Genomic DNA, 14,775 nt, shown 5'->3' with positions numbered 1-14,775 from the left:
GTGCAGACCTTAAGGCCATGTGACTGCTGGCGACTTGTCTGGCAGTAAGCTGGGGGGTTCAATGCACTCTGTGTTTTCATGTTCTCTCGGGAGTTCTCACTGATAAGTGAAGATTAATGCAATACCCGATACTTAGCTATTAGATGTACTGTTCAAACGGCAGAAGGGCTGAATTAAAAAGGGCTGCTAGGTGACACACAAAGTATTAAAATAGATGAATGATGATGCACCAAGTATGGAATTAAATGTTTGTATCAACAGTTTGTGTCTCATCAGCCATTTATTTCACTAGAGTGGTGAGAGTAATGGGAGCTATCAGAAGTTATGAACCATCCTTGAATGAATATACTCAGTAGCCTACAGGTTTCCCCATTGCAGGGATGTATGTTTGTCATTTTAAGACATTGCACAATAAATTGGTATTAGAGCAACCTTGTTGGTCAGCTAAAGAGAGAACAGGGTGAAGCTTGTGGCTTCTGTCTCAGTACATCCCTATCGAACTTTGTCCTAAAAGGTCTTTGAGTCCTGGGATTTTTACGGCAAGAGGCCAGGTAAATTCAGGGTAATTCAGAGCAACTCTAGTCGAGTCAGTGGGGAGTTACACTCGTGTGAATGAGATCAGAATCTGGTGCAAGCAAAGTGAACTAGTTCATTAGTAATTTTTTGAACTACCAGCTCGCTACAACCAAATGGCGTGAAGTCACCTGGTGAATCCTAAATATATGGAAACACATTCTAAGCAAAAAGCGGTTAAGGTTGAGACTTTAATGTAACAGCTGTAAGCAAGAACTTAGCAAGGACATCCCCTTCGTTTGCAGTCAAGTCTGGATCTCTTTCTCTAAATTATGCTATAGCTCCAACAGAAGTTATGGGTGAAGTTCTCTGGCCTGTGTCGTGCAGGAGGTCAGACTAGATGATCATAAAGGTCCCTTCTGGCCTTAAAATGCATAAAATCATGATCATCAGGGCTCCATAGCACCTGCATTTTGGCTTCATTATGCCTTTGTTACTCTGTGAGTAGTTAATTCGATTCCTTCAGAGGTAATGTGAACCTTGAGCTCCCATTGGCTCCAGTGTGAGCAGGAGATATCGATAGCACACGGAGAGCCTTCATGGAGCTTTGTGGTATGCTAAGAGTTGCAGATCCCCTGCACAGGATCGCTAAATCCTGCCTCCACCTGCAGCGTAACTGCACCACTACTGCTATGTGAACACTGGGAGGGCAGCATTTGCCCTTTACAATCTCAGCCTAAACACTGCATTTAACATACCGCTAGCTTTGGGCCTAGAACTTCCTTGTTGCTCAAAGGCAGCGCACCCGGCAGATCTTAGGCCGAAACCCTGGCTTATGGATGCTGGGAAGTAAATGAGATGCTTAAAAATCTTGTGCAAATCAGTGTCGGTGGCTTTTGCAACTATCATGTAATGTGGAAACATTTTCATCTGTGCTGGGAATTCCTGTTGAAAATGTTCAACTGGGTCCAGTGAGTGCTGGGTTTTGGGGTGGAACAGGGGGTTGATTGGGCAGCTGTGTAATGGGTGTCACTGTACAGCTCCTGCCAGGCCAGAACACAGATCCCCCAGCTCTGAAAGCCCCAGCCCCTGCCACTGGGCTAGAAACCAAAGCTCCTTTGGCTGAATAGGGCCTAGGATAGAGGCTGGTGCAGGGGAGGGCAGCACCTACTAGCCACTCTCCCCGGACTGGCACCTGAGCAGGGCCAGCTCCGGCGCCTGGGCTGGCTCGGAGCAGAGGGGCTGCGCCTAGCCCGGGGCTCCCCATCATCCCTAGGGGGTAAGAGAGGCGAGGTGCCGGTGTGGGTCCAGGTGCCCCCAGGCTGCTCCCCTCCGTGCCCAGGCAGTGCACACCCGCTCCAGCTGCATCCCTAGTCCCCACCGCCCCAGCCAGCGGCCAGGGCGCAGCAGGGATCGGAGGGCGCTGGGCTTGTCGCTCCCACGCACGCGGCCTCCTCCTCGGCCACGCGAGAGCGTGTTGGCGTGGCCCGAAGCCAGGTCCTGCCCGCGCCGCGGAGCCCCCTCCCGGGGGGGGGAAGCTGGCAGTGCCCACCCCCTCTGCGCGCAGGGTGCCCGCTTCCTGCGCCGCTGCTGCGCGCGCCTCGCCCCCTCCCCTCCCTGACGCAGTGGTGCATCTCCCATTTAAAGCGGGGGAGCCCGGCCGCTCCCTCCCTTGGCTGCAAACCTGGCGCCGCCAGCAGCCGCCGCCGACCCGAGCCAGACGAGCCCACGCACGTGGGTTGATTTACACCCTGCTGCGGCCAGCTGCCTGCCCCCCTCCCCGCCCAGCCACGCCCCGGGAAGGAGACTGGGGCCGACGCGGTGCTGCTGCTGCTCCTCCTCCTCGGGGGGCTGGAGTGGGGGTCGCTACCTGCCCGTGCTGGGGGCTTACAGGCTGGGGAGCAGGAGGCTGCAAAGCTAGAGGCGCAGAGGGGAACCGGAGACCCCCGCCCTGCATCGCACTGATCTGGTGAGTCTTGCGGGCGCGGCCCCCTCTGTGTCTCCCCCCCCAGTATCCCTTCCCCCCCCCCTGGAAGGCCCCCCCCCCCCAGGCGCCCGCGCCCACCCCCACGAGAATGCCCCCCTCTCCGAGTAAAGCCTTTCTGCCCAGATCGGACCTAGGGAGGTGGAAACGCAAGGGGGCGGGTCCGTTCTTGGCTCTTCTGCCCCTGGTCGCTCCAGGCAGGAGCGTCCCAGGTGTGGCCCTAAAAACGGGGCCTCGTTTTTCTGTCGCTCCAAGGTAAAATCTGGCAGCATTTCATCACCCCGCTAGCCCAGCCTGTAAGGGGAGGTGTCCCTCTTAGGTGCTGGGAAGCAGCCCTGCTTTCCCGGCGCTCCTTGTTGCTGCGTGTTTGCCAGCAGACGCCCGACCCCGCTTTGCAGACATGACAACTATTGTGTAGCGAGAGAAAGCTTTGCTCTTTTGTTCGAGAAGGGGGGCGGGGGGGCTGGTGTTTAGTCTCGGAGCCCACAGCCTGGGTTGGCGGCTCATCTGTGCCTGGATTCACCCAGCCTTGCAGTGCCAGGCTATCGACTGGCATTTTTGCAGTGTACCTGAGGTTTTTTCTACTGTTTCTTGTTTTGTGAAATGGGTGAAGCTCCTACCTACCTGCTTTGAACAGCCAGTCTCTTTCTCTCTCACACACACACATATGCTCCATGTTGCACTTCCCACTCCATCTAGCCGCCCTGTCTCATTCCTGATCCAAGCTGCTTTGAGCTCAGAGGACTCCGATCATCCCTCGCTAGTGGATTTTCCTTACTGACCGTCTCCAAGAGCTTTCCCCCCCCCGTTACCATTTTCACCTGTTGAGAGAATACGAATCATAATGAAGGTTCTGGGACATAAGATAGAATTATTAACAGGTAAATTCTGTTTATTTCTTTCACACCATGCACTGTTTCGTCCGCTGTGCTGATGGCTGAGTTACTTTCCAAGCGAGAGTCAAATGGGTTTTCCTATTTCTAGCCCAAACAAAGATTCTTAAATGGATGCAGCTAGTTTCAGTGGCACTGCGATGGCATAATGACTTGGGGCAAAATCCTGCGAGTCGGGGAAGGCCCCGGTCGCAGACAACATCAGACGCTGGCTTGAGCCCTTGGTCAGCTCCCTCTCTAGAGGAGAGGGTGGGGTATTGCTTTATGCAGTGGTGGAGAGTTCTTATGTATTAAATCCTGAATAGGAGGTGGTGGGATGGGTGGGCTGGCTGCAGGAGTCCAGACTAATTCAGAGCCTGGGTATCTTTCACTTTTTTGGGCAGTTTTCCTCTTTCCTTGATCCTTCTCTCTCCTTAGCTAGTTAATGTTTGTGCAGTGCTTGAAAACGTAAAGTGTCATATAAGTCTAGTTTGTTTTTCCTCAGTGACAAGCAAATTCCCTGCAGCCAGTCAGCTGGCAGCAGCTTTTTCTGGGGGATTGACCTCTATCCTGCTCGGTATCTGCCTGTTGCTGTGGTGGGGGTGGTGGTGGTGGTGGTGGTTAAGGAATGGAGAAGGGGGCCATTTCTCCATGCAAGAGACTCCAGTTATGCCCTCTGTGACGCAGGATGCTTTCTGCCTCCTCCTCCACAGGACCAGTCATTGATCTCAAACCCTAAGTGTATGCGTGTGGGTCAGCACCCCCATACTGCATCGAGGTTCCTCAGACAGGATAGGAGAGGAAGAGGCACTGGAGAGTCATGATTTCACCTGCTGCATAAGGGCACCACTGCCTGCCCACAGTACTTGGGGATCTCGCTTGGCTTTTTCCCTGTGTTGTTTCTGGTTGCTGACAGCCCATGCATCTGCCAAGATGCTGTGACTGGGCAATTCAAGGTATGCTATGACAGTGGGTCTCTGTGATGGGGGCACTGTGTGTTTGGGGTGTCAGAACTGTGATAGGGCTGTGAGGTGGCAAAGAAAAGGGTCTGGATTTAGCCCCAAATATGTTTGGGGCTCCGAGTTAGCCGGCAGCACCTCACCATGTTTGAGGGGCAGAATTCACAACCACATGGAGTATATCTGAAGACCAGCTCTAACTCTTGGTTTTATTGCAGTACTCTGCAGTAATGGCCCCCAAAGGGAGGATATGGAGCTATTCTGGTAGGATCTTTTTGCTGTAATAATCCCTAGCTCTTCTGTAGCACTTTTGATCGGTAGGTCCCAATGCACTTTACAAAGGAGGGCAGGGTCATTATCTGCACTTTACAGATAGAGAAACTGAGGCACGGAGTGGGAACAGGACTTGCCCAGGTCAATTGAGGTGCAGGATTCTGACTTGAAGAGAGCCTTGGTCTCCTCCAGAGGTTGATCCCTTGCACCCCAGTAAAGGATGGAGCTGGGGGAGGAGGCAGCCGAGCTTGTTACCAGGGAAGCCATGAGTAGCTGGTGGGGGACCCAGACAGAATATCTGGAAGTTGACCTGGATGGCATAATTTGCTGATTTTATGAGCACCCACCTTGTTGGAGTGTCACCAAGGGAGTAAGGAGATGTGGCTGAATCCAGGGTCCCTCTCATGGCAGGATAGAGGAGCTGCTGCAGGGAAGGTGCTGGAATAGGCACGGGTACTGGCTATTTTCTTTCTTGCTCCAAACCCTCCTGCGCTGTTTGGCTGCCTTTTTGCTTTCCTGCTCTGGAGAGCCAACAAGCCGTTCTGCTAGCTCACAGATCCCCATGCAACGTCGTAATTCAGGAGTGTAGCGGCGGGCACTGGGGATTGGGGGTGGAGAATAGGTTACACTCACCTGTAGCTGCAGCTCATGTAGACAATCAGTAAATAAAGGGCCCATCTTCACAGTCAAGGCTGCTGTGCTTTGGGATCTCATTAGCTCACAATAGCACCTTCCCAGCTCTGTGATGTTTCGTCTTCGGGGATCAAACTGTGCCACAGTATCGGGAAAGATCAGGGCTGTAACAGGAATCCAGAACATGGTTCTGTCTACACAGACTAGACTGTACCAGACCTCAGCCTTCCACGTGACAGACCGGACGTGAAAGTGCGCATGTGCCCTCATGTCTGGGCCCGTGCCCTGCATGGGGCATGCTGCTCTCTTGTTGAGCAGTAGGGAGCGATCCTCCCGTTGGCCTGGGGCTCTCCCACCTCTGGCTTCTAAGGCACTGTGAAAGCAGCAAGAATAGTGCCACCAGCTGGGTGGCCTTCAGGCCTGGGCTCCTTGGGGTAGGGACTGGAGGGATGTTGGAGAATGATGCCGAGTCTCTTGCCCTGGGATCTGTCCAAACAGAGGTGCAGTGTGTGCGGGGGAGGGGGCATTGGTCTTTCCTAGGGTGGGGAGGGGAGTGGAGCAGACCCTATTGGGGAAAATTTGCTCTGCAAGGCCCCAAGATGAATTGTATGAGGATGCTTTCCCTTGGTATTGACATTAAACCAGTGGTGCCCCTCTCCTCGGGGACTCCAGGTTAGACTGTGAAGCTCTGATGTAAGGTTTCTCCCCCCAGCCTCCCCATCCCCAACTGGCAATGGATGGAGGCAAAACTCCCTTGCCTCCTATTTCGCTGTGGCCTTGTTCTAGACTCTCTTGAGTCAGAGTCTCCTCCTGAATGCTTCCCTTGCCTCCCTCCTCCTCCCATTTCTCCAATTCTCCTTGCCACCTCCATCTGGCGCCGGGCCAGGCCTGGCTCCTCCGGGAGCTGGTTTCGTTTCTCCCCGTCGATCCAGGATTGCTCTATTAGCCCAAAGACTCCGTGATGGGACTCCTAAGGAGAGGGGCCGGCGCCAAGGAGGTGCACAGATAGATTAGCCGCTGTGCCGGCTGGCAGTGCCTGCGTGTGTGGCAGGCGGAACCACCGGAGAGCCAACAAGCCGTTCTGCTAGCTCACAGATCCCCACCGAACGTCGTAATTCAGGAGTGTAGCGGCAGGCACTGCGTGATCTGTGTGTGGTGCTCTTACAGGGACATTGCTCTTTATAGCCTCCCCCACTCTTTCACTCTCCCGGTCTTAGAACCCTTTCCAAAACTTCGTAATAAATAGTCTCCCCTTGACGTACAGTTTATTTCTTCTCCGGTAGGCAGGCGTTACGTTTGGCTGTGGTTCGCCGGTGCAGCAAAAGCCCAACATGACTCTTTTGTTTGCTTCTTTGCCTGTGCTCTGGTGTCTGCAGGAGAGGGTCTCTCTGGGCGCAGAGGCAGGGCATGCTCCTTTATTCTGCTAGCTCCTTGGGGCCAGGGCTGGCTCTCACTTTGTTCGTACAGTGCCTGGCGCAATGGGGCCTGATCATGGCTGGAGCATGGAAGTGCTATGAGAATGCAAACAGTAGCCAGCCCATTCATCAGCACTCTCTGCCTGACACACACAGACGGAGATTCAAGGAGGCTGTTTTTTTCTGCAGTGGGGGGCGGAGGAGAGAGCTAGCCCCTGGAAGCAGACTCTCCGGCTGTGTTACATGGAGTTAAAATGAGCTCTGGCACAAGTGGGTCTCCCCTATGCTTCAGTGGAGGTTTCCTTTGTTGTGGTAAGAGTGAGCCAGTCATTGCAGAATCGAAGGACTGAAGTACAGCAAAATAAGAGGGATAAGCGGCGAGCACACACCTGGGTTCTGCTTGGGCTCCCCTGGGGTTCAGTCACTTGGCTTTTGCTTTCTCTCCTCCCTGGGTAGTGTGGTGAGACTCTTGCACTCAGTGGGATTTGCCCTGGGCTCTGAATGTGGCCAGGTGACAGCGCAGGGTTATACTTTCCATAGGAGTGTTCCGCAACCTCTGACCTCACACAGAAAATGCCCTGTCTCCTGCTTCCTGTAGTCCTACCGTAGCCATTCCTTGTTTGTGTCTCGAACCAGTGATGCTGGATTGGAGGGTGGTGGGTGGAAAGATGGTGACACGTGGGGGGTCCTCATCTACAGAGGCAGATCTGCTGTGCCAGGGGATCTCAATGCCCTGATCAGGTTATAACACAGATTGGTCCTAACCCACTACGATTAGCACGCAGGCCTTGAGTCGGAGTCTGGGTGTGATGTTCTTCCCATGACTAGGCCTTCTCAGGAGGAGGGCAGATAAATGTTGGGCAAGGCAGAATTGGGGTGGCCTTGGCTGTTAGCCCTATGTAGAGGGAGTTGCAGTCAGTAAATCTCAGTGATGCATGGTGGGTTATGGTTGCCAGGCCTCGGAGGATGGGGAGTGGTCTCCTGGTAAACTGGAAAGACATTTTTCCTGGTTGGTCTCTACCTGGTTATCCAAGAGCAGGGATAAATCCAGTACTGCCACGCGGCTCGGCAATAGGACGGCATCAAGGAGTTGAGGGGAAGGTCGCTGGCTCCTCAGATGATTTCCCTCTCCAGCGCCCCTCTGAGTGGAGCTTCAGTCAGCTAGTTTCATCCAGGTGTCCGTCTGTGACCAGCACTGATGTGCGTGAGCGCACAGCAGGGCGGTTCGCTGAGATGGATGCAGAAGGCAGGATGGCATCAGCGCACCGGTGGCACAGGAGCCTGCGGTACCTGCTGAATTCCCCAGGAGTCTCGTGTATCTGTTGGAACAGAAGAGGGGGCAGGCTTGGCCTCTGCAGGATTTCACCTAGGAGGAGCATCACTAGGGAGATCTGCTGGGGAGATGATGACCTAGGTTAGCGCTAGGCTGCCCGTCCTGCCTGCTCATGAGGGCAAGTCCGTAGCACTGTGTGATCTGGGGTGTTGTAGGCTGTTGACAGAAAGAGCACAGAAGTTTGACCACAAATGCTGCTCAAACAGCTTCTGTGCTGGGGCCAGGTCTGAATCCTGAGTTGAGGGGTTGACGACAGAGATTGGCAGGGACTCTGTTCTTGGTGGAATGGTGTTGCTCCTCTGTCTAGTTGTTGAGGAATGGGATTGAGAGATGCCCCTCCTTATGTCAGTGCTGAGTATGGTCCAAACCATGTCAACTGCTCCATCTTCTGAGAATCCAAACTGCTGGCAGAACGTACATGTCAGCCCCAATACACTGAGCCACCCAAGAGTTTCTCCTCCGCTTAATCTCCTGGCAGGACTGCGTGTTCCCCCTGCATGTTCCCCCAGCTGCTGTGTAGCTGGCTGAGTGCCCAGAGAAATGCCAGAAACCCAGAAAGCTGCTTTGCTTTAGGACTTGGGGAAAGTTACCTGCCATTTGCCGGGAACCCCAGAGCCGTGCATAGAGGGAATGGATCTTCCGATTGTTGGTGTGCAACTTTCAATATAAAGCTGTTTTATTTCTGGTCTGGGATTTTAAGCAGCTAAAGGGGACAATGCTTTTCCATCCTCCTTCAAGTCCTTTTGTCTGCATCAAACTTCCAAAAAGCCTGACAACTGAGAGTCAAGATTAAAATTGATTGTGTAGCACTATTCTTCACTTGCACTGGTCCTAGAGTAGTGCGTGTTACACGCAGTCCTCACCATTCCCAGCCCCTGTGATACCTCGGGCTGGCTGTGCGATTATGGCACAAGGCTAGGCGCTAAAGGACAGCCCCCTCCGTGAATACAGTGTGTCAGCACTGGGATTCTGCGTTGAGTGCCCACCAGTCACTAGGGAGGGGAGCCAGCTAGTAAATTTTCAGGCATGTAGATTGTTGGCTTATGCGTATTCTAACTCCCCCAGCATGCTGTGTGCTGGGAAGTCACAGCTAACGCTGAGCCCATCTCTTCTTAAAGCCCTGCTCACTCTATCAGAATAACGATCTAATCACTGCTATGAAACATGGTCAGGGCTCAGCTGCGTTATAACAGGGCTTCTCATTGTCAAACGAAGGAACCATGTCCTGGATCGCATCTCTGCTAGGGTAGCTCTGCCAGGGCATCCTGTTGACACCGTGAGTGTCCTTTGACACTGTTTTAAATCATGTTTTTATTTTGAGAACTAACTGCGTAAATTGGGCTACAGCCCTGCTCTGTCCAAGCCAGTAACGTGGGTTAAACAGATGGGTCCCCTCAGGTGTCAGTCAATCCAAGATAAAACCATCTCAGGGGAGAACTTGGTTATAATTGGATGATCTCCCAGCAAGGCGGCTGTCGCAGCCGAGTCTTACTCCTAGTGTGTCTGTCAGCCAGGGGAGAACATGGGTCACTACTTTCTATTCACACAGGCAGGAAGGAGCCGTATCAGAACACGGTTAGCCCACAGCCATTGTTCACAGCTGGGTTTAAATACTGGGTTTAAATACGGGACAGGGTTGTATCCCACCACAGATGGGATCTTGGAGGCCATTTCAGGGGTTCAGTGGTAGGTGAGATGTCCCAAGTGGAGCCCACGCTAGGGGCATCCCATCGAGTGTTGAATGCGTGGACTTTGCAGACCTGCAGAAAAGCTACCGAATGTGCTACCCTCCATTCTTATCCTGGGGTCTGGGCCATTCACATGCTGCAATAATGCTGTTTGATCTTCCAGTGTGCAGACCCCTCTTCAGCTCTGAACATCTTCGCATCTGTAACTTGAAGTCTCACCCGTAACATCCCTGTGATCAGTACAGTTTTGGGTGGCTTTATTATTTAGTATGGTAGAAGCCTCTTGGTTGGCACAGATCCTGACGGAAGGGGAAAAAAGCACCTGTTAAGCGATGCCCCCAGTCCTCAGGTTCGCAGGACGAGATTTGTTTGAATTGCGTAGCTTGCGGTAAGAAAAGCATGAAAAGGCTAGAGAAAACCACAGGAAGGTAAGAGGGAGCTTATTTAGCAGCCGTAACAGAGGAGGGAAGCAGCGTGATGAGGATGGTGGAGTGGGAAACACGTGCTAGCAAACACTGACTTGCTCCTGTTAGCTACATAAACTGGCTGCATGCACCACCTCCTGTGCCAATTAAACAAGCAAGGAACATCAATAATCCATTGTTCAGAGCCATTGAAAGATATTGCACTGAATCTCTGCCCCCAGCTATTGTCCCAATCAGACAGGGAGAGAGAGAGTTAAGTGGCTGCCGTTTGAATTAAGCCTTGGTGTGTACTCCACAGTGATTGATGCAGGGCCTGGACTTCAGAAACACCTTGCAATGAGTCAGCTCTGCCTTCAGTACACAGCCATACCAGACACCATTATCCTTAGATCTCGGGGATTTACAAAGGAGGGCCAGTGTAATCATTTCTGTTTTACAGATGGGGAAACTGAGGCATGGAATGGCCAAGTTATTTGCCCAAGGCTACATAGCTAATCCATGGCAGAGCAAGAAATAGAATCCAGATTTTCTGGTTCCCAGTCAGGTGCCCTGCCCAGCAGGCAAGCTGCAAATATTTCAAGCTTTTTGTGACTGCACTGTCTGTGTGGGTTCATGGAGCGGTTGGATGTGTGTTGGTATGGGGAGAAACCTGAAGACCCTATCTGGCCCGTGCTTTGTACAGAGAGCTGGGGAGGGCGTCTTGAGAGCTATTGATGGGGAGCGGGTCTAGTGAGCACATAACTACAAGAATGGCTGTAGTGGGTCAGACTAACCATCCATTTAGCCCAGTATCTTGTCTTCTGACAATGGCCAATGTGAGATGCTTCAAAGGGAATGAACAGGACAGTTATCAAGTGATTCATCCCATGTTGTCCAGACCCCATATCTCGCAGCTTAGGGACACCCAGGCCATGGAGTTGCATCTTTGACCATCTTGGCCAATAGCCACTGGTGGACCTATCCTCCATGCACTTATCTAATTCTTTTTTGAACCCGGTTATACTTTTGGCTGTCACAACGTCCCTTGGTGATGAGTTTCACAGGCTGACTGTGCATTGCCTGAAGAAGTACTTCCTTGTGTTTGTTTTAAACCTGCTGCCTATTAATTTCATTGGGTGACCCTTGGTTCTTGTGTTATGTGAATGGGTAAATAACACTTGTTTCTTCACACCATTCATGATTTATAGACCTCTATCATATCCCCCCTTACTTGTCTCTTTTCCAGACTAAACAGTGCCAGTCTTTTTAATCTCTCCTCATACGGAAGCTGTTCCATTCCCCATAATAATTTTAAAATATATTTTTCTTTGAGATGGGGTGACCAGAACTGCGTGTCGTCATTGTCATCAATCCACTGGAGTTTGAGGATGATTGTCTTCCATAAAATGATAGCCAGCATGCAAGGTGTGGATGTACCATGGATTTATATAGCTGCATTATGATATTTACTGTCTTATTATCTATTGCATTCCTACTGGTTCCCAACATTCTTTTTGCTTTTTTGACTGCCGCTGCACATTGAACAGATGATTTCAGAGAACTATCCACAATGACTCCAAGATCTTTCTTGAGTGGTAACAGCTAATTTAGACCCCATCATTTTGTATGTATAGTTGGGATTATGTTTTCCAATCTGCACTATTTTGGATTTATGAACGCTGAATTTATGAACAATTCATTTTGCTGCCCAGTAACCCAGTTTTGTGAGATCCCTTTGTAACTCTTCACAATGTGCTTTGGACTTAACTATCTTGAGTAATTTTGTATCATCTGCAAACTTTGCCACCTCACTGTTTATGCCTTTTTCCAGATCATTTATGAATATGTTGAACAGCAGTGGTCCCAGTACAGATCCCTGGGGGAGACCACTATTTTCTTCTCTCCATTCTGATAACCGATCATTTAGTCCTATCTTTTTGTTTCTTGTCTTTTAACCAGTATCTGATCCATGAGAGCACCTTCTGTCTTATCCCATAACTGCTTACTTTGCCTAAGAGCCTTTGGTGAGGGACCTTGTCAAGGTCTGAAAGGTCTGGACTTTTCTGAAAGTCCAAGTACACTATATCCACTGGATCCCCCTTGTCCACGTTTATTGGCCCCCTCAAATAATGCTAATAGATTAGTGAGGCATGATTTTCCTTTACAAAACCCATGTTAACACTTCCTCCAACAAATCATGCTCATCTATGTGTCTGATAATTCTATTCTTTACTATAGTTTCACCCAATTTGCTTGGTACCAAAGTTAGGCTTACCAGCCTGTAACTGCCAGGATTGCCTCTGGAGCCCTTTTAAAAAATTAGTGTTACACTAACTACCCTCCAGTCATCTGATACAGAAACTGATTTAAGTGATAGGTTACATGCCACTTTTAGTAGTTCTGCAATTTCATATTTGAGTTCCTTCAGAACTCTTAGGTGAATACTGCCTGGTCCTGGTGATTTATTATGGTTTAATTTATTAGTTTGTTCCAAAACCACCTCTGACACCTCATTCTAGGACAGTTCTTCAGATTAGCCAGCTAAAAAGAATCTCCCTCACTTCCTCTGCAGTGAAGACTGATGCAAAGAATTCATTTAGCTTCTTTGCAATGGCCTTGTCTTCCTTGAATGCTCCTTTAGCACCTTGATCCTTCAGTGGCCCCACTGATTGTTTGGCAGACTTCCTGCTTCTGATGCAGTTACATTATTTTTGCTATGCACTGCTAGAGAGAAGGAGACCCAGCAAGCAGCTGACCCAGGCTGGAGCCTGGCCTGGGCTGTTCCACAGTGCATGCACTCCGCTGTTTGCATGGAGACGTAGGTGAGCTCTCGCGAGGAGGGAGGCTGCCATGTATTATGCTATGAGGCTGTATGGGTTGGCGCTTTTGCAATTGTTATGGACTTGGGACCTAGGCAGGGCGAGAATATGGTTTTCACAAGCCTTAATGTACTGGAGCTGGGACTCCTGGTCTAGATCTGCCACTGACTTGCTGCATGAATCTGGGCAAGCTGCTTTGCTGCTGTGTGTCTCAGTTTCCCCAGCTGTGAAATGAGGATGATCATTTCTTACTTCCTGGGGGTGCTGGCTGGCTGCATTCACAGTGTGCTGGGATACTATGAGATCCTGGAGCTGAGGTTTGCTCGTTAATTAGGTGTTAACTGCTTGCCCAGCCAGCCCAACCTTGCCCTGCTGCTGTATGATAGATCAGCTGCCTCTGTGATGTCATTAATGATGCCGACGTGAACTGGGGCTGGATGAAAATTCCCCAGCTGGGTTGAAGGTGCCAGGTTTCTTCCACATTGAGCTGTCGGGGAGACTTTTTTTAACCCTTCCATGGACATGGCGCTGTCATTGCTGCTGTGGTCTGCTTCCCATGCTGCTACTGCTGCTGCCTGTGCTGCATGCTCAAGTCAAAGCGGTTAAAGCCATGCTTGTGCCCAGTGATGGTGATGGGGGATAGTGATCAGAGAGCGGTCTGCATCACCACTCTTTGGGTTAACCAACCATCTGTGTGTTGCATGCCTCCTGGATGCTCCCTCATTTAGGATAATTCCTTAGATTAGAATAGAAAACCCCTGGATCTGTGCTGGGCATGTGTGGGTCTTCATGAGGGCTGTGACGTGGTTTGGTCACAGAGATCCCCTTGGGAACGTCACTGAATGTGCTGAATTTACCTCTGAGCCCATTTTCCCTGCCAGCTTGGGACTCCAGAACCCTGTCTTGTTGAGCCAGACATGCTAGCCTGCTGCAGCACAGACCCAGCGTCTAGACCATGCCCCCAAAGCTGCAGGCTTTAAGTGAAAACAGCTTAGCAAGTACTCCCATCTCCAGCACCCGGGCTCCCAGTTCCCAATGGGATCCAAACCCCAAATAAATCCATTTTATTCTATATAAAGCTTATACAGGGTAAACTCATAAATTATCCGCTCTCTATAACACAGAGAGGCACAGCTGTTTTCTCCCCCAGGTATTAATCACTTACTCTGGGTTTATCAATAAACAAAAGTGATTTTATGAAGTATAAAAAGTAGGATTTAAGTGGCTCCAAGTAATAACAAACGGAACAAAGTAAGTTACCAAGCAAAGTAAAACAAAACATGCAAGGCTAAGCTTAATACATTAAGAAACTGATTACAGGTAATATCTCTCCCTCAGATGTTCCAATAAGCTTCTTTCACAAGCTAGACTCCTTCCTAGTCTGGGCTCAATTCTTTGCTCGGTACCATCCTTGTTAGTTCCAGCTCAGGTGGTAGCTAGAGGATTTCTCATGACTGGCAGCCCCTTTTGTTCTGTTCCACTCCCTTTTGTAGCTTTGGCACAAGGCAGGAATCTTCTGTCTCTCTCTGGGTCCCCTCCCCGCCCGGTTTAAGATGGATTCCAGTATCATGTGACATGTTCACATGTCCTGTAAGACCCCAAGCCTCCATTCTTCCTGGCCTGACTCTCAGGAACCAGGAAGGCTTGCAAGTAAACAGAGATTGATTCTGAAGCACCCTTAATGGCTTCCACTTAATATGTTTACATCAGTAATATAAGTTTATATCTTATTCTCCTAACTCCAGAAATAGACAAAATACATGCAAATAAATGGGATGAACACACTTAGTAGATCATAAGCTTTGTAATGATACCTTACAAGAGACCTTTTGCATAAAGCATATTTCAGTTACATCATATTTATGCTCATTAGCATATTTTC

The 14,775-nt window shown here is 50.4% G+C and overlaps 1 protein-coding gene across 4 annotated transcripts in view; it reads left to right on the top strand.

Moving 5' to 3' along the window:
- Positions 1–2,147: 2,147 nt before the first annotated feature.
- The window catches only part of NDRG4 (NDRG family member 4), an 87,951-nt gene continuing 75,323 nt past the window's right edge, over positions 2,148–14,775 (top strand). The window contains exon 1 of one of the 4 annotated variants that reach the window (XM_075073795.1): positions 2,148–2,482. Coding sequence is in view for 3 of the 4 variants with exons in the window: in XM_075073794.1 (XP_074929895.1) it covers positions 3,342–3,378 (37 nt within the window). In the remaining variant the exon portion in view is untranslated. Of the gene's footprint in view, positions 2,483–3,096; positions 3,379–14,775 lie in introns of those variants that run through there. The other 3 variants (XM_075073794.1, XM_032785146.2, XM_032785155.2) reach the window with 3 other exon arrangements.

Source organism: Chelonoidis abingdonii, chromosome 19 (genome assembly GCF_003597395.2).
Source record: "Chelonoidis abingdonii isolate Lonesome George chromosome 19, CheloAbing_2.0, whole genome shotgun sequence".
NCBI lineage: Eukaryota > Metazoa > Chordata > Testudines > Testudinidae > Chelonoidis > Chelonoidis abingdonii.
This window is presented reverse-complemented; position numbering and strand designations above follow the sequence as displayed.